This window comes from Heterodontus francisci, chromosome 17, assembly GCF_036365525.1.
Source record: "Heterodontus francisci isolate sHetFra1 chromosome 17, sHetFra1.hap1, whole genome shotgun sequence".
Lineage (NCBI taxonomy): Eukaryota > Metazoa > Chordata > Chondrichthyes > Heterodontiformes > Heterodontidae > Heterodontus > Heterodontus francisci.
This window is the reverse complement of record NC_090387.1, coordinates 32,989,241-33,009,156: the sequence shown is the minus strand read 5'-3', so window position 1 is coordinate 33,009,156 and position 19,916 is coordinate 32,989,241. Positions and strand designations below refer to the sequence as shown.

The following is a 19,916-nucleotide window of genomic DNA, read 5'->3' as shown; positions in this document are numbered from 1 at the left end:
GTCAGAGGTGCAATCTTTCAGATGCGACATTAAACTGAGACCCAATCAGCTCTCTCAGGTGGGTGTAAAAAATCCTGTGGCAGTATTTTGAAGAGCAGTGTCCTGGTCAATATTTACCCCTCAGACACCACCAATTGAAACTGATTATCTGCTCATTGGCAATTGCTGTTTGGTGGGGCCTTGTGTTCAATTTGGCTGCTGCGTTTCCCTACCTTGGAACAGTGACCAACACTTCAAAAGCACTTCATTGGCTGGGGTTGTGACAGGCGCCATATGAATGCACGTTTTTTTCCAATGATCCCCAGATGGTTGTCCGTCTGCTATTTACACTAATATGGGGGGTTGGTCCCTCCGCTGAAAGGGTTGCCTTATGATGGTAAAATGTTGCAGCACCTTCCCTCCGACTCGAGGCAAGGAGGTTGCTAAGGAGCGTTGCCTGGTGAATACGTCACTCGGAGACGGGGCGGGTGGTCGGTCGGATCACGTGGCCGCGCCATCTTACAGCAGGAGTCAGGTGATGGAAGGAGTGATGTCTCGTCGCAAACAGTCCAACCTGTACCGCGTGCAGTGTGAGTATTCCTGGGAGGAGAGAGAGGCAGGAGAAGGCGAGGTAGCGGCACGGAGTCCCACCGGAGCTTCCTTGCGGCTTGTGCCCTTCACTGGGTGGCCGGGGAGCGGGGCCTGCCCCTTTCTAATATGCCCCCGCCCTATTTTATCTGGAGCTGCAGCTAAACTGGGATGTGGGTACCCGTGACTGCAGGGGACCAGTTCACCCAGTGCTACAAAACAAGGGGAGAAGTGAAGGGCCAGGGCACCGTACGGTGCGGTAAATGCATGGAAATACAAGGGGGCAGATGGTGAGGACTAGAGTAAAGGCGCTGAGGGGGGGGGGAGGCAAAAGGGGAGAAGGCACTCCAGACAGGGACCGAGCTAACGTGGGAACTGCAGTGTGTGAGATGGTATTTTAGTGACTGTTAGTGATCTGGAGTTACTGATTTTAGTGATCTGTTTCTGAGCTATTCTTAATAAGCACTCTTAACCAGATCTGTCAGTAGCAGGTAAATGTTGGGAATGATGCTTCTGATTTGGGAAAAATACAGTTGAACTTATTGCAACCCTGTTTTTAGCATTTTTAGAACTGCATCAAAATAAAGCACAACAGGAAAAGCCAAACATTAGTGAAATTTGAGCAATTCGGATTGCTTTAATGCTATTTTCTTTAAGTTTTTGATTTTCCACAGTACAGTGTACAACACTGCTGCATTATGCACGTGTTTTTAAAACTAAATCAAAATTAATTTTGCCCTGCAACTTTTTTCTTTGCAAATGGAGACGCTAAAGAGACGTTGACAGATGGCCAGATAGATAAGAAGTGACAGAGACAGCTGGGAGAAGAAGGAAATAGAACAGCAAACAGAAGGTACATAGAATCAGATTGAAGGATATAAGTGTAAGATTAGACAGATTTAATTGTTTCAGATTAATTTCATTGCAGTTTTCATAAATACTTTGTTTAAAAAAAAAACTCATGTTTGTGACTCACTAAAATGAATCAATTGCTGTCCAGCAACTCCCTCTTGTTATTGAAGTCTCTGTTTAGTTTTGTCTGTTGCCTTCAAAATAGTCTATTGTATAGAGATGTTATCTTTGTGAACAAAACTCAGGTCTCAGAAAAAAACTAGTTGCCATCAAATCCTGACTCTAGGTTTATTCTAGTTTCATTTTGTGAAACATCTTTTGCTATTGTGTGATGTGAAGTTGTATGTATAAACTTAGCTGTAATAGCGGCAATAACAGAAGATATAAACCCTAGTAACAAACTGGAAAATGCCAAAGGATGAACCATATTACAAAGAGTAGTGTTTGAGATTATAATGAGGTAGCCGTTGTTTGCTCTTTAATATTAATGTTGGAAACTTATAGCCTTTATTTGTATGGACAAAAAAAGTACAGAGATTGCTCAACATCATTGGAGTTATGTGATGGAAGGGGTCGTCGACAGTGCTATCAAGTGCTACTTGCTCAGTAATAACTTACTAATGCTCAGTTTGGGTTCTGCCTGGGCCAATCAGCTCCTGACCTCATCGCAGCTTGATCCAAACATGGACAAAAGAGCTGAACTGGTGAAGTGAGAGACACTGCCCTTGACATCATTTGACTGAGTATGGCATCAAGGAGTCCTAGCAAAACTGGAGTCAATGGGAATTGGGGAAAATTCTCTGCTGCTTGGAGTCATACCTAGCACAACGGAAGATGGTTGTGGTTGTTGGAGGTCAATCATCTCAGTCCCAGGACATCACTGTAGGAGTTCCTCAGGGCAGTGTCCTAGGCCCAACCATCTTCAGCTGCTTCATCAATGACCTTCCCTTCTTCATAAGGTCAGCAGTGGGGATGTTCACTAATGATTGCACAGTGTTCACCATTCGTGACTCCTCAGATACTGAAGCAGTCTGTGTAGAAATGCAGCAAGACCTGAACAACATCTAGGCTTAGGCTGATAAGTTGCAAGTAACATTTGTAACACACAAGTGCCAGGCAATGGCCATCTCCATCAAGAGAGAATCTAACCTTGAGAAGATGATGAGCTGACTTCTTGAACCGCTGCAGTCCTTGGGATGTGGGTACACCAACAGTGCAATTAGGAAGGGAGTTTCAGGATTTAGACCCAGCAACAGTGACTGGGCGGCACAGTGGCGCAGTGGTTAGCACTACAGCCTCACAGCTCCAGCGACCCGGGTTTAATTCTGGGTACTGCCTGTGTGGAGTTTGCAAGTTCTCCCTTGTGTCTGCGTGGGTTTCCTCCGGGTGCTCCAGTTTCCTCCCACATGCCAAAGACTTGCAGGTTGATAGGTGAATTGGCCATTAGAAATTGCCCCTAGTATAGGTAGGTGGTAGGGAAATATAGGGACAGGTGGGGATGTGGTAGGAATATGGAATTAGTGTAGGATTAGTATAAATGGGTGGTTGATGGTCGGCACAGACTCGGTGGGCCGAAGGGCCTGTTTCAGTGTTGTATCTCTAAACTAAACTAAATCATCTCCCCTTGATGTTCAATGGTGTTATGATTGCTGAATCCCCCACTGTCAACATGCTGGGGGTTACCATTGACCAGAAACCGAACTGGATCTGCCATACCTCTCTCACCCTCCCTACCCCTTTGCCTACTAGCTTAGAAGCGTATATCAAAGCGGCTCGCTCATTTGCTTTCATGAAGCTGAAATTAGGGGATAGATAGCGAGAAAAACTATCTATTGGGAAATTGAGCAATACTTGGCCAATTATTTTTATTTACTAAGCCTATGGTTCATCTCTACAATATTGCCTTTCTCCTACGTTACCCCTAACTTCCTCCATCATTCTTATCCATACCTTCACCTTCTCTAGACTCTTTCTGCAACACATTCCTTGCTGGCATTCTGATTTCTACCCTTCCTTAACTCTAAATAGTCTGCACCTTTGTGGTCACCTTACTGTCTCGCCCCAGCCCCCATTTGACCATTGTCCCTGAGTTCATCCTTACTAAGCTACATTGGCTCTTGGTTCCTCTAATAGTTCAAATTTTTAAATTGCCTAGTCTACAAATTCTGCCTACAATGTCTCTGCAACCTTCTCCAACATTGTAACGCCCCCTGCATTCTCTTGTTCTGACTCTGGTCTCTTGTGCATATCTCTACTTCATTTTCTATGGCAGAATCTTCAGCTGCCACAAATTTACTCTGCGCAACTCCCTTTCCAAACCTCTCCACCCCTCTCTTTCCCTGTAAAAGCCTTCTCGACATATCTCTTTGAAAAAGCCTTTGGTCATCCTGATTTCTTGCAAAGGTTTGGTGAGCCTGTGCATTTGCTCCTATGAGGTATCTTGGAATGATATTTTCACAGTGTTCCCCATATCGTGAATTGTATTTTGTGAAAGTGTATATACTTTCATTTGGCCCAAGATTGCAGTAGAAAGAAAATGAAGATAAACCTGTGTTACGACCGAGGTGGGAGAACTGCACTGTTAATACAGTCCCACTTCTCCACGGGTCCTAGCATATCAGTACATTTTCCCACCTACCGAAAAAACAGCCAATTACATATACTATTTGTCCTCCAGAAAAAAGCGCACCAACCGGGTTTCTTTAATCAACATCAACTATTTATTATAAAAACTAGTTTTGATAATGAGAGAACTCTATATACGAGAACTCCTTATTTCCCAACCCCTCACGCGATGCGCACACATACATTAAAAAAAAAACGGTTAACCGGCAAATGAACAAACTGCTTTGGTCTATAGCTGTTTCATAAGAATTAAAGAAATAATAAAATAACTTGGGTTGTCATGTTCTGGTAGGAAGTTCTTTGGTTTGATGTGTCCCAGAGTCGATGCCAGTCGAAATCTCTCCAGGCGAGGTTCATAAACTGTCTGTGATGGGTAGGCTTTCAAGGCAATACCACTGCAGCTGGCTTCACATAGGTCTTTCATCAATAGTGTAGCAACAGGTCTTGGGTTTTTCAGCAGCAGTATAGCAGAATAAGATTTCTTCAGATTTTGGGATTTTTTTAAAACACAGGAGGCAACAGGAACCGCTTGATGCAGGGTTTCTTCAGAGACAAGAGGCAATAGGAATCTGCCACCTTTGAATTCGAGTTTCTTCTCGAGATGCAGGATTCTTTTACAGCGAGGTAATGCTTTTTCTGGGTCTTCCTTTCTCATCTCCAATCAGGTCAAAAAACAAATTTCAAATGCCTGCACTTTGTCCAACTCAGTTTTTTAGAGTCCAAAGTGAAAGCAACCTCCTGGACAGGTCACATGTCCAGACATAGTCTCCCTTGTCATTCAAAGTGTTGTTCTGAGGAGGTCAAACCCCTTGCTGGTTTCCTTGAAAATGCCTGCTTTCCTATCCTTGTATACAAGTTCAACTTCCTTACAGAACATTCAAAAGTTTCAGCTATTTGTAGGTGTCAATGTCCACTGAAATCCTTTTTTCAGTTTTTTAAAACACAGAATTCTAAGTTTCTAATACAAAAGTCAAAAACCTTGTAACACCAGGATAATAATCATGGCTGTACAGATGGAAATGATAGATCTGCATTCCTAAGTCTCAGGCTGAGGTTGTACTGACAGGATCTTGCTGCTCCAGCATTTTTTAAAAGCTGTTTTTACGTTATGGGAGCCTGTGCTAGTGCCAACAGCTCTTTGAGTAGATCTTGTGCAGTTGATGGCAATTCTAAAATAACCTTCCGAATTCTCAAAGGCCAGATCCTCATGGTGCAGTGGGAAGACCTAGGAAAGAAACAGATATTCCCAGCCACGGGTTTTAGCTCGTCCAGCAATCGTACTTTGAGGATGCCACCGCCTATTGGGAACTGGTTGTGTTAGTGTGGTAGTTTAACTCAACAAAATAGTTACATCCTTCTAAAAGAAACAGTTCTATAATATGCTGAAGCTCCTATTGCTTTGTAACATGTCTGATTTATGGAACAAATTTTCCAGCACCTTCAACAACCAGTTATGCACCTGCAATTTTTATTTTGCCCTAAATTTTCTCCCTCCCTCCTCTCCTTGAAGGCATCCGCTGGGAATCGGCTGCAATGGAGATGTTAATGAGTGCAATTAGTTATACTGTATTGCTTCCTGATCCTTCTGTTGCAGATTTACCCCAAAATTTACTGAAACAATTATTCGAATGCGCCACAGCAAGCACATTGGAAGATCAGAAACTATTAGTTAAGCACTCATTTTGCTTGTTGATTTTTGTAAGAACTTCAACCTAACTTATTTATTCAAATTCAGCAGTAAATTACTGAGATATAAACAACATATAATATTTGCATAAAAACAAAGAATATTAGGAAAACAACAGTTCTTTAATTCTCATTGTATCACGATCTGTGGGTGCTGCGGACGTTGAGTGCTCCACTTTACCCCAGATTGACATCAGAAGCAATGCCAAAAAGTCACTCAAACAGGCAATTTCACAGTGTCTCAAGGATTACCCTAGTGTTTTAGATTTACAGTATCTAGCAATGTGAAAATTAAGTGTCACATTTGCATTACATTAAACTTTACAAAAATATGGGCTTTGCTTTGATCAATCTGATAAATTTAAAATTTGGGTAGAAACTATTATAATGCCAGAAGTGATGTTGCCTCTCTTAAATGTGTTCCTGTTATAATTTTTGTATACTCAGCCTGACGGTGCCATTCTACAACAATCTTAAGTAGCAGTAACAAACACAATGACTTTAATTCAGCAAAAGAGTTCTCTCTGTTAATGGGGCGGAGCTTTGATAATTAGCATTGCAATTTGTGATCAGATATGACGTGCGGAAAAAAAATGTATGTTAACTTTAAAAAGATTTTTTATTTTGAACTTTAAAAAAAAAAAAATCTGATTTGGATAGCTAGTTGTTTGTCTGGCAACCAAAGTATTTCAGTTGAGTTATAAGCACCTGAAAATATAAGCTTAGAAACTTTCACCCTCCCTGTGATTAAGTATACTTTTTTTCATTAATTTTATATGCGATGTGCGACTAAATGCCAAGTGTTGCTTAACTTCTGTTGAAGATCATTTAATGGGTAATGTGGTTATATTTAATACAGATAATACTTACTTGCATCTTTATAATTGTGAATGATGTGCATTAACTGCTCATTTGTCCATGCCACTGTAAACAGCGAAATTGCTATCGGAAAATTGGAATGCTCTATGTTTCATTTTATGTTGCATATATTTTGTGTAAACCCTGTACTGATCATTTCCTGCTGGCTGCTAAGGTAATAGTGGAGTTAAAACATGTTACTGCCAAGTAATTGTTTGATATTGGTTCTTTGCATCTGGTGACCCTGGATAAATGCTTTAATGAAGTTAAAAATTCTGCAACATTTGTGCAGTACACTGTACTATGATAGTGCTACTATTTATGCCATGGGTCAGTATCTGTAATAGTGTGCTGTTTGGGGAACTGCTTGGAACAGTTTTGTCTCTTCTAAGTAGGGACGTTGTGATTTATGAGAGGAAGTCTTAATGCATGTTGGAAACACATCTGTTATCTGACCATTCGCTCTTTTGTAAAGGCCACCAGAAAAATACTTGCAATTGGAAAATGAAGTCTCTCAGGAAAATAGGTCTCAAAGCATTTCAGAAGTGAATTACTATGAAGTGCAATGACTTTGGTTACGTTGGCAAATGGAAGTCATTTTGAACAAAGCAAGATCCCACAAACAGCAAGGAAATTAATGACTAGGTTGATCTTTATTTTATTGCAAAAGGGATGCTAGTTAAGATATGACAAAAGCGCTCTGTTCCTCTTTGAATAGTGCCATGTTGGAACAGGCACTACAGATTAACATCTCATCTGAAAATGCACCTCCAGTAATGCAGTACACCCTCTTCAAGGCCCACTCTAGGACTGATTTCACAACTTTCTGATTCTGAGGCGAGTGCTGTCAACTGAGTGAAACTGACATTTTTGTAGTATTGTTACTTTACTCAGCAAAATTAGATTTCATTAATGCTCTGGGATATTTTCCTATGTTAAAATTACAACAGAAATGCAAATTGATTAAATCAATCACAACAATTGGTTATTATATAAAATAAAAGGACTGTAATTTTAGAAAGGACCTTTTTTAACCAAGCTCTTCTCGTGGAGACATGGTTTCCAAACGTTAAAAGCTTGTAATTTTAGCTGTAAAGTGTTGGCTGAAGTATTTAGCTTGTAGGTACAGAAATAACTGGATGAGTCAGAATGGAAAAATAACTTCATGCTGATGCTTTGTAGAAAAAGAGGACCGGATAGTGTTTTACTTCTGGTAAATATTAAAGTATTTTCATGCCAATAAAATCTTCAAATTCCATTTTAAAATTAGTTTGCTTCCATCTAACATTTTGACAAAACAGAAATTGTGCATGAGATTGATTGATAAAACCATAACCTCCCTTTTTGCCTCCTCATGGTTCAGTGGAAACATACATTAGGCGATGGAGAAATGAGTCACTAATTCAGGGCAGTCAGTGTTTAGCTAGCCAGTCATAATAAGGGTGGCCACAAGTAGTTACAGCTATGTTCTTGATCCAGAGAGGGGGTAAAATCACCCTGGCATCTGCTGAAAGTTGTTATCTCATCACTTTTGGGTGAAGTGTGTGCATGCAGATGTCGAGTGAGAACAGATTTTGGCAGATCCTCCATGGTTGAATAAGCAATTATTAATGTCAAGGCTTTCAAAAAATGACTGCTCAAGTGAGGTACTGCAAAACCAACATCCTGGAGCCGCATTCCTGCTTGTATTGTTGACTTCAGAAGAGGTTGGCGTTACGACCGCGGTGGGAACAATGCATTGTCAATTCAGTCCCGTTGCTCCACAGGGCGCAGCATATTAAGCTTTCACACCCAATCGGAAAACAGCCAAAATAAGTGTAATGGTAACCCCAGAAGTAAACAGTCTAAACCAGGTATCTTTAGACAACAACAAATTAACTATTGATTTAAAAAAAAAACTAAATCTTAAACACTATTAAAGTAAACCTATGTCTAAAAACCTTCATAACTTATTTTAATGTAACTTCCCCCCCCCCCCCCCCCACCCCGATTCATGTGTGCACACTCAAAAGCTAAGTTAACCAGTTTTAAAAGTGGAGTTTTATAAATTAGCTGCCTCTAGAATAGATAAGAGTGTCTTTGCAGGTTATGTTCCTGATGGATGAGGTCTTCTAATGTGGAAATGGTCAAAGGTCACTAGAAGTCTTCATCCGGATTTGATGAAAAATAGTCCTTCAGAAGATAGACATTCGACTCTTCGGATGCAGCAAGCAATAAACAGTCCTTTGAACGATGAGCACAGAAATACAAATAATTTCTTGAAAAGAAAAGCTTTTCCTTTTTACTCAGGGAATTAACTTGGCTTGTAGCTCCTTGTAGAATTTTTTTGAGGGAATAAAACGGCTCCTTTTCTTCAGTTCGCCTTGCTGGAAAATCTCTCAGAACTAACTAGTCTCAGCTGGTTTCTGCCATTTCCCCCACAGCCAAGTGGACACATTGCATCATGTGAGCGCTCTTGCTGTTGCCCAGGGTAACAAAAAATGCAGCTGGTTTCCCTTGGGCAAATAAATACTTGCTCTGCCCCAGGAGAAGGTAGAGGTTACCTCTACAGTCTACTTCTAGGAGGGGATGTCACCTTTGCCATCTCCATGACCTTAATTTCAACTGTGGTCGCAACTGGTATGATGCCACTTTCATCCACTATACCCACATTCTCAATGTTTATGAAACACTGCATGTGCCATTTACTGTGATTCTAGTGACATTGCTGTTTATAGCTATTCCCATTTCAACAGGAATGTTAATTGTATAAATTGCCACGGGTCAGCAAGTTCTTACTTTTGCTCATTCGACTTCTCAGTTTTATATTAATCATTTGGAGGACTCTTCATGGCTTACCAGATGGGAGCAGCCATACTTTACAATGTTCAAGTGTGGAGGAAATGAATGTTTGTGGGATGGAGTGCCAATCAAGTGGGCTGCTTTGTCCTGGATGGTGTCGAACTTCTTGAGTGTTGTTGGAGTTGCACCCATCCAGGCAAATGGAGAGTATTCCATCACACTCCTGACTTGTGCCTTGTAGATTGTGGACAGGCTTTGGGGAGTCAGGAGGTGAGTTACTTGCAGCAGAATTCCCAGCCTCTGACCTGCTCTTGTAGCCACGGTATTTATATTGCTACTCCAGTTCAGTTTCTGGTCAATATCAACCCTTAGGATGTTAGTGGGGGATTCAGTGATGGTAATAACATTGAATGTCAAGGGGGGATTGTTAGATTCTCTCTTGTTGGAGATGGTCATTGCCTGGCACTTGTGTGGCTTGAATGTTACTTGCCACTTATCAGCCCAAGCCTGGGTATTGTCCAGGTCTTGCTGCATTTCTACATGGACTACTTCAGTATCTGAGGAGTCACGAATGGTGCTGAACATTGTGCAATCATCAGTGAACATCGCCATTTCTGACCTAATGATTGAGGCAAGGTCATTGCTGAAGCAGCTGAAGATGGTTGGGCCTAGGATGCTACCCTGAGGAACTCCTGCTGTGATGTCCTGGAGCTGAGATGATTGACCTCCAACAACCACAACCATCTTCCTTTGCGCTAGATATGACTCCAACCAGCGGAGAGTTTCCCCCCTGATTCCCATTGACTTCAGTTTTGCTTGGGCTCCTTGATGCCATACTTGGTCAAATGCTGCCTTGATGTCAAGGGCAGTTGCAGTCACTCTTCCCTCATCTCTGGAGTTCAGCTCTTTTGTCCATGTTTGAACCAAGGCTGTAATGAGGTCAGGAGCTGAGTGGTCCTGGCGGATCCCAAACTGAGCGTCACTGAGCAGGTTATTGCTGAGCAAGTGCTGCTTGATGGCACTGTTGATGACACCTTCCATCACTTTACTGATAATTGAGAGTAGACTGATGGGGTGGTAATTGACCGGGTTGGACTTTTGTCCTGCTTTTTGTGGACAGAACATAGCTGAGCAATTGAACCTAGATCATAAAATCTTGTACACAGTATACAACAGTGAGGGAATGGTAACTTTAATTTTGAATTCTAACTTTATTTTAGTGGTAACTAACATAAAGTGACATCTGTCACAAAGCCATGAATAGCAAAATCTTAACTCGAATACTATCTGAAGCCAGAGTTTAAATTATCAGTGTCACAGTGGACATTAAGAACTGCGAGGCAAAATCTTCCATAATGCTCTGTTTGGCGAGAGGATCTACATTGAGCTAAATCTAGTTATGCAAGGACTCTGGCCTTCATTTTTGAGTGGCCCTTCACAATGATGGAGTGTTGATGACTCCTTAAAATTCACCTGGACCATGAGATTTGAAACTCTGATTAAACCAAGAAACTTGTTTAAGCATTCCCTGAGTCTGACATTCTGATGTCAGCAGACTTGGGTGTTGATGGAGGCTATTTTGTAATGTAGTTGGGTTAATGGCTGTTATTCTTTCCCTCTGGAGAACTTGAAGCATTTTATTTGATCCCAAAGGTTTTTGGAGCTAGCTTACTTCATGAGCTAATAGGTCAGAAGAGAGTTTTAACCCTACTCATACAAATGTTTGTTTTGATAACTGACCACAGTGTCTTCCTATGCATAACAATTGTGTCTCTGCCTTGGAATAAGTCTGCTGAAGTGGGTGTGCACTCCATACCTAATGTACAAATAATTTCATGGTGGGGTTACTTTCCTGTACCCTCTACATTTTACAACTGAAAATGATTGCCATTGTTCAAATTTGTGTGTTTTGGGGAGGCAATGAAGACACTTTACGTGACTGTTATTCGAAAGGTTGGATGCACAGAATTTAAAGTCTTTGTGGATTTTGATCTTATTGACCTTTCTGGGGGAAAGTGGTATTTTAAAAAAAAACGAGCATGGAACCTACCTGACCAATACATGTGGAAAACAGGTTTTAATCGCAAACAAATTAGTGAAAATAAGAGGTTTGTAGAATTTCTGCTGGTAGTTAAAAGAAATGAATCTCGGTTGGGGCTATTGTACAGATTAGATTTTAGATTAGATTAGAGATACAGCACTGAAACAGGCCCTTCGGCCCACCGAGTCTGTGCCGAACATCAACCACCCATTTATACTAATCCTACACTAATCCCATATTCCTACCAAACATCCCCACCTGTCCCTATATTTCCCTACCACCTACCTATACTGGTGACAATTTATAAAGGCCAATTTACCTATCAACCTGCAAGTCTTTTGGCTTGTGGGAGGAAACCGGAGCACCCGGAGAAAACCCACGCAGACACAGGGAGAACTTGCAAACTCCACACAGGCAGTACCCAGAATCGAACCCGGGTCCCTGGAGCTGTGAGGCTGCGGTGCTAACCACTGCGCCACTGTGCCGCCCAGGTTGAGTTTGGGGAAAGTGTCTTATCTCTTGTGATGAGCTTAGTCATTGGATGTTTTCTGATTTTTGCATGAAGGATATAAGAATGAGAAAGACTGTCCTTGATAGCTCAGTGAGTTTGTCTAGTGAGTAGCACAGCCATTCAGACCAAGATAACTCCATGTTTGATCCCTAGTCTGTGTACTAACTGATCAGGCTGCAATGCCAGTAAGGTGTCTACAGTTGACCACCACGTCCTTGAATTACAAAGCTAATTGGGTAGAGCTCCAGATCTCAAACTAGTAGCATCTGCTGGAAATGTGTATTTGCATGTGTTGACATTGGATGAGGACCAGGTAGAACTCTTGTGATAGCTTACACATGCATAATTTCTTCTTGGGTGAGGTACCAAAATGTGCTCATCAAACTGTACCTCGCAAGGACTCATCACCTTCAGGAGAGGCAAGACAGGGGGGAAAAGCAACAAAGAATTGTTAGATAATGTTTGTAATATTTGGACTGTGCACATGTATTTTAAATTTGGTTAAAATGGTCAAAACGTAAAGGGAGCAGCAGCTGTTGTAATATCTCCATTGCAGCATGTTTGTAGAATTGAAGAACCAGGGGTGTAGAGTAAGATACAGCACAGATTTTGTGGAGACAATGGGAAGGGTGATGAAGCTAGAAACTGATATTGAAAAGATTTTTTAAAAATCAAAAGACAGATTTGGATGGACTGTAATGGAGATAGATCTGGCAGATAAAAGGAGAGGATAAAAAATGGAAGAAAAGGTGAGGAACTTGTTTTTAAGTATAAAGAATCAACATTAAGTGCTACTGAAGTAAATGGAATGTGTATAGACAGGCATCTCTATTAAATAGTACTACTCCAGCTTGTTTGATCGTGTTTTCCAATGAAGGAACAAAACATATTTCTGTTTTAGCCTCAGTGGGTGTGATTCTTCAGCTGCACTGCGAGACAGACATGGCAACATCCAGACAGACTGATAGATTTCCCCGATCACAAGAGAGGCATACATCTTGCCTGGGTGGGGATGGGAATGATTCAAAGTTCTGCTGAGGGATTAAGGAACAAACTGTACCTTTGTTCTGATGTGTAATACTGTACACAGCAATATGAGCTGTTTCTTCAGTTTACATTAAAGTGTAATTACAATCACTGATTTCCAGTAAAATGTTTATTTCCATAATTTAATCAAATGTTTGTATTTTTGGAAAACCAAAGCTTTGTTCTGAAGTCAATATATCCAAGGTGAGAAATTCCATAAAAACTGAAGTACTCGAGCTTTATAAGCCCTCCCCATAAATATTTTAATTGTGCATTGCTTTCTGTTTTTGGTTTAATTTTGTACATATGCCAAAAACCTTGAATTTAGAGGTCAACTTTAAGAGCACCGCAGCCTCACAGCTCCAGAGACCCGGGTTCGATTCTGGGTACTGCCTGTGCGGAGTTTGCAAGTTCTCCCTGTGTCTGCGTGGGTTTTCGCCGGGTGCTCCGGTTTCCTCCCACATCCAAAAGACTTGCAGGTGATAGGTAAATTGGCCGTTGTAAATTGCCCCTAGTGTAGGTAGGTGGTAGGGAATATGGGATTACTGTAGGGTTAGTATAAATGGGTGGTTGGTCGGCACAGATTCGGTGGGTCGAAGGGCCTGTTCCAGTGCTGTATCTCTAAATAAATTAAAAAAATAAATAATACAGTACTGACTATTGCAGTGTTGAGAATCTGGCATCAGCTATACCCTACAGTACAAGGCAGTGAATGGTAACCAATAATTAGACAAAAGTAAACTGCCTTTTAAATACAGCTGACACAATTGAAAATTATAATTTATTGCAAAACAAGAGTTGGACAGACTGGCAGGATTGCATTTTGAATTTGAGAAGTTTTAAACTGTCTTTAATGCATTTTCAGGATGTTTCTGCAATAATGAGAACAGTGCTTTGATTTATTTTCATTGTTTTCTCCTTTTTATCCCTTTATATTGGCAAGCAGCATTGTAGCAGAAGTACCTTCTAAGATAAAAGTGTCTGAAGTTTGCACTTGCTGGGGATTGAACTTGCACCTTTCCTGGTCTTTGCTTGTGTACCACCATACAAAGTGGTATGCTTATTCTGAGCCATCAAGCAGTAAATGGAAGTTTTAATACAACATTGTGTGGAATTTTCAGCAGGTGTCTAAATAAGCCTACTTCAGTTTCATTTGTGATTGGGAGCATATACTGTCCTGCCCGATAGTGATTTTCTGCATGCATGCATGGTTTTTCTCTGAAGTCAGTAAGAGGGCTATGGATGTGAGCGGGCTTCCCAGCATCTCTTGGCACAAAGTGCTGAGAGCGTCTTGTCTATGGTTCAGTGAAAGAAAGAGAAAATATTAACAAATCAAAACTCATTTGGTGGGTTATGAGTAGGAAAAATGTCACCGACTATGGTTATCTTGGTTCCATTTGCCCGTTTCTTTGCAATTGGAGTGATGGATGCGTTTTAACTATTTTGAGGAGAATTAATGCTTCAGGTGTGTAGTCTGTGACTAAAAAACCTTATATCTAGCATTTGGTCAGGTGTTGACAGCTCTGAGTAATGGTCACCAAATTTTCAGTGTGTCTGGTATGACGTTGTATTAATTTAACTGATTCAAGCGAGGGGCTTGCAGTTTTCTTGTAGTTTGATCATTTGTTTCCTATCTCGATAACTTTTGCAACTGAAATACTTTGTAAATGTATGGGTTACAATAGTCATACTTCAGCCTAACAGAAAAACATGTGCTTTCCGTAGATTCTTTTTCTGTTTTCTACCACAGGTGGTGCTGTGAAAATGAAGGATTGGTACAGAGCAGCCATTTTGTGATCTGATTGTTTGGAATTTGTCACTTTTATATACTTGAGAGGAATATTGCCTAATTATTGAACAAGAGTTTAGAATACACCATCAAAAATTTTCAATTCTTCAAAAGCTACCATAAATTGAGAAGTGTTCTGTGTTTGTACAGTGGTGCAGCATTCTGTAGGGATGGAGGAATGTGTGCACACAGATAAAGCTGGAGTTGATATCACAGAGTCCATTAGTGACCATGGAAATCGAGAGGAGGACTTTGTTGAATTAAGTGGTAAGTTTATTTTAAAATGCAGGAATAATGGGTCCTAGGTTTCCCAGATGAATTGCGTGTAGTCCTATTAGGGTATTTTCTAAAGGTTTGAAGTCGTTGACTGACTAATTTGACTTGTACATGCTGAAGTTTTACAATAACATTGAAATGAATGTTGTTTTGCATTTTCAATGTTATATGTACCTTTTTATACAAAATGGTGTACTCGAGTGTAATTTTCCCTAATAGTTTTCAAAGTTTGTACACTGTTAAAGAATTGGATATAGAACCAAAAAACACCACTTAATGCATTATATTCTAACTCAACAGATTGTAACCTTGTTCTGACTGCAGTTCATGACAGGTAAAATATAGCATCTGATTTCTTTCAAAAACGCAACTCATTGATATTGTGATTATCTTTAAAACTTTAGAAGAACCCTCCCAGAGGAACTTTAATAGCACTGGATTAATTGATTCTGCATGATTTTAAGCCATTGTAGCATTAATATGTGCTCTTAAGATAACTTAACCTTGCTCACTAGAAGGACTTTTTAGTTTTGTTTTAGAATAGTGGTCAAGAAAAGACCATCCAGCCTGCCCCACACAATTGTGATGTCTTATATAATCACAATATAATATATTATAACATAATATATGCACTCTCCATACTACCCAAAACCATGTAATCACTTGAAAGAGGCAAAAAAAGCTAGGCCAGGCCAATTTGGGGAAAAATATCTGGGACGTTCCCTTCCACCCTGCCAGGCAATTGAAACTGCTTCAGATAATCACCCTGGTAATTCTATGTAGCACCTATCTTCTTGTATGAGGTGATCTTTGTTCCAGCCAGAAACAGGTCCAGTTCTTGCTTGAAGAAATTCAGCGAATTGACATCCACTGCAGGAACTGGCGTTAGCTTTTTTAAAAAAAAAACTGTCAGAGACCAAGTAAAAGGCTGCCATTCTATTTATTGTTTCAGATTGCAGTACTAAACTGCTTGAGTTTAGTTTTTTTAATGTCTGACAATTCCCTCCCCCTCCATTTGAATTGCAGGATTGTATAATTTACCTGCATGTATCTGCTATGCATAAGGGTAGAAGTAACATCTATCATTAACCATATGGATTTTAGATCCAGTTAGTTGTGAAGTGATGGGCTGCTGTATTGAAATTTTGATTACATGAATTAAAATCTTGTTTATAGTTTTAGCATTTTGAGCTTGTTTGTTCCAGAGTGCTTTGATTCTATAAAATACACCTTAGTTCCTCAAAATGTCAATGTAAAACTTGATTGGAAAAATAAAAGTAAGGTTTTGGAGTGTATTTACAATTTTCAGATTGTATTTTACTTTAATTTTGGGTTACACTTATTACAGAAGTTTGTTTTAAATTCATTCATGGGATGTAGGCAATGCTGGCAGGACCTGCATTTGTGACCCTTGAGCAGGTGGTGGTGAGCACCTCTTTGAACCTCTGCAATCCGTTACTTTTTCATAGCGGTTTGATGTAATTGAGTGGTTTGCTAGTAAACGAAAGCTGACCCAAGCCCGACAGAATCATATCCGACCCTGCCTGTGTCCTTTCATTTTTTTTCCCCACGCCCGATCCAACCACCGGAATATCATCAACTTTATTGAAGAGGTTGTGCTGTACCTTGGACGGAATTGCTCACTGCAGCCTAGTGTAGAGTGTTTCCTGCCTTGATTTCCTGGCTGTCACCGTGTCCGACCCGACCCAAGCCTGAATGCTGGACCCGGAAGAGCGACCCGACCTGAACCCGACACGTCGTCTGGTCCTGTCTGGTTCGGGTCAGGTAGCCATGCTCTACTTGTTAGGGTGTTTCAGAGGGCAGTTAAGAGTTAACCACGTTGCTGTGGGTCTGGAATCTCACACACACCAGACTGAGTAAGGACAGCGGATTTCCTTCCCTAAAGGACATTAGTGAATCAGTTGGGTTTTTGCAACAATCCAGTAGTTACATTATTACTATTAACTTTTTAATTCCCTATTTTATTAACTGAATCTAAATTCCCCAGCTGCCATGGTGGGATTGAACGCGTGTCTCCAGATCATTAGCCCAGGCCTTTGCGTTTCTAGTCCAGTAACATAACCACTAACATAACCACAATTTTAACACAAAGATGTTATCTTAAGTTAGATGTCAAAAACATTTCATCTTTTGACCCACCATCTTTATTGAATTTGAGTTTAAAGTCATTCACATTTCTTGCATTTATATATATTTTATGAAAACACTGATTACAGTGTGCTTATACATTGTTCCATTTGAAATAGCTTGGCATCGTTTGCCTGAAAGTGAGTTTAAGGGTTGAAGTAATTTGCTTTGGTCTATGAGTGCCGTTTTGTCAAAGCAGGCGATTTCTGCCAAATATTTATGTTGGTTGACGAGCTGTCCTTGCTCGTTTATTGGTAGGTAGCTATTAGTCTGCAGTCTTCCAAGGTGGTTTAGATATTTAGAGGGGATTGGGTATGCTGAATGAGCTTCCAAGAATAGGCCCCAGATTACTTGGTGTTCTCTATTGAACACCCATCTAGATGAGAATATCTTCCACAGATGCTTTACCCACAAGTGCTGACGGCTGGCCTCAACATAATACTGCAAAATCTTGCTGCTAAGTGGGAGTACTTGCCTCAATGGTAGTGCTCTTACCTTTAAGTATGTGTACAGGCCAACGCTTTATCCCTCAACCAACACCACTAAAGAAACAGAGGTTTATCTCTGCTCTTCATGGACCCTTTCTGAGCACAAGTTGGCTGCTGTTTGTCTACGTTGCAACAGTGACAGCATTTCAAAAGTAATTAATTGACTATGAAGCACTTTGGGACGTCCTGAGGATGTGGAAGGCACTAAATGAATGGAAGTTTATTTCTCTTAGCTTTTTAAAAATTCGTTCATGGGATGTGGGCGTCACAGGCCAGGCCAGCATTTATTGCCCATCCCTATTGCCCTTGAACTGAGTGGCTTGCAAGAGTGAACCACATTGCTGTGGATCTGGAGTCACCTGTAGGCCAGACCAGGTAAGGACAGCAGTTTCCTTCCCTAAAGGATATTAGTGAACCAGATGGATTTTTACAACATATCGACAATGGCCATCATTAGACTAGCTTTAAATTCCAGATTTATTAAGTGAATTCAAATTACACCTTCTGCTGTGGTGGGATTCGAACCCATGTCCCCAGAGCAATACCTGGGTCTCTGGGTTACTAGTCCAGTGACAATACCAGTACGCCACCGCCTCCCCTTAGCTAATCTGAGTTTAAGTTTACACCAAATGTGGTATTTTTTTATGTCCATTCTATTTAGCTCATGTTGCTTCAGCTTTAAGAGTTAAGATATTGCTCCTCTATTTGCTTTCTTTCCTCCTCCCTTCATTCTTTCCCCCCAGCCAGCATTGACTGATTAGTGGAATATAATTTATGCATCCAACATTGTGCCCAAGTGGCTATTTTACTTATCAATGTCAACCAGATAGATCAGGCTTCACCTGATGTCCACATGTGCACCTCCCAGCAATGCACCAGATGATAATTGGGAGCAGAAATCCGGGTTTTTTTTTACCCTTCCCAGGTCCATAGGCCAGTTTTAGTGCTGTGGTTAATAGGCCAGGGAACTGAGTTTGAATCCCCTGGTCGGCATGGCTTGCTGGTATTGCAGGCAGTGTATTTAGCCACTGAATCGATGGGGAAACTCTATCTACAACATCTTTAATAAATAACGTAGATGACTTTTTTAATGCAAGCTTAAATAGAAATTAAAAACAACAACTTGCATTCATATAGCACCTTTTTAATGTAGAACAATATCATGTGCTTTACAAAGGCATACAGAAAAAGGGATGCTGAGCCAAAGGAGAGGGAACCACAAACTTGGTCAGAGGTGAATTTTAAAAAGGGTTTTGACAGTAATGGTACGTGAAGGGGCAGCATAGTTTGGGAAGGAAATTCTTGAACATGGAGTCTAGGTAACTAAAGGAATTGCTAACAATGGTCTGTGATATACAAGAGGCCAGAGTTAGAGGAGCAGAGTTTGGGGAAAGGGTTTGTAGTGAGGGAGGAAGTTACAGAGCTAGGGAGTAGAGGCCTGCTACCCGACCTGGACCCGACAACGTGTCGAGCTTGGGTGGGGCCCATCTTCAACTTGCGGCTTTTGGGCTCTGGTCGGGTTGGGCCAAGCCGAGGTCGAGTTGCGTCGGGTCGGGCCAGACACACACGGTAAGTGCTCTTCTAAGTATTGAAATTTAAAAAAAATTTAGCTGAGCTGGGAGTCCGGGACGAAACTGAGTCTGTGCAGTGAGCGAGTGACTATGATGTCATCACGCATGTGCTGCAGCTTCTTGCAGGTTCGGTGTCAGGAAGGTAAGTAAACGGATGGGTGGGGCGGGGGCGGGTCGGGCTCTGAGCAAAATCGGAGGGACTCAGGCTTGGGTCCGTTGTGGTTCGGTTGGGTTCTTTTTTCCTGACCTGAGCAGGCCTCTACTAGGGAGGGATTTCTCTTTTGTCAGCTGTGGCTCAGTTGGTAGCACTCTCGCCTCTTGAGTCACAAGTTTCCAGGTTCAAGTCCCACTGCAAGGCTTGAGTGCAAAAATCAAGGCTGACACTACTGAAAGAGTGCTGCACTGTTGGAGTTACTGTCTTTCAGTTGAGACATTAAACCAAGGCCTCATCTGCCTACTGGGGTGGATGTGAAAGATCCCATGGCACTATTTCGAAGAAGAGCTGGGATGTTATCTCTGGTGTCCTGGCCAATATTTATCCCTCAATCAACATCACAAAAACAGATTATCTGGTCATTATCATATTGTTGCTTGTGTAAGTTTGCTGTGTGTAAATTGTCTGCCGTGTTTCCTACATTACTACAGTGGCTACATTTCAGAAGTGCTTCACTGGTTGTAAAGTGCTTTGAGATGTCTG

The 19,916-nt window shown here is 41.1% G+C and overlaps 1 protein-coding gene across 1 annotated transcript in view; it reads left to right on the top strand.

Annotated features, from left to right (window-relative positions):
* The first annotated feature begins 514 nt into the window (after positions 1-514).
* Positions 515-19,916, top strand: part of LOC137378815 (zinc finger protein 821-like) — a 37,006-nt gene continuing 17,604 nt past the window's right edge. The window contains 2 exon segments of the mRNA XM_068049231.1: positions 515-569; positions 14,887-15,003. Coding sequence (XP_067905332.1) covers positions 518-569; positions 14,887-15,003 — 169 coding nt within the window. The 5' untranslated portion in view covers positions 515-517.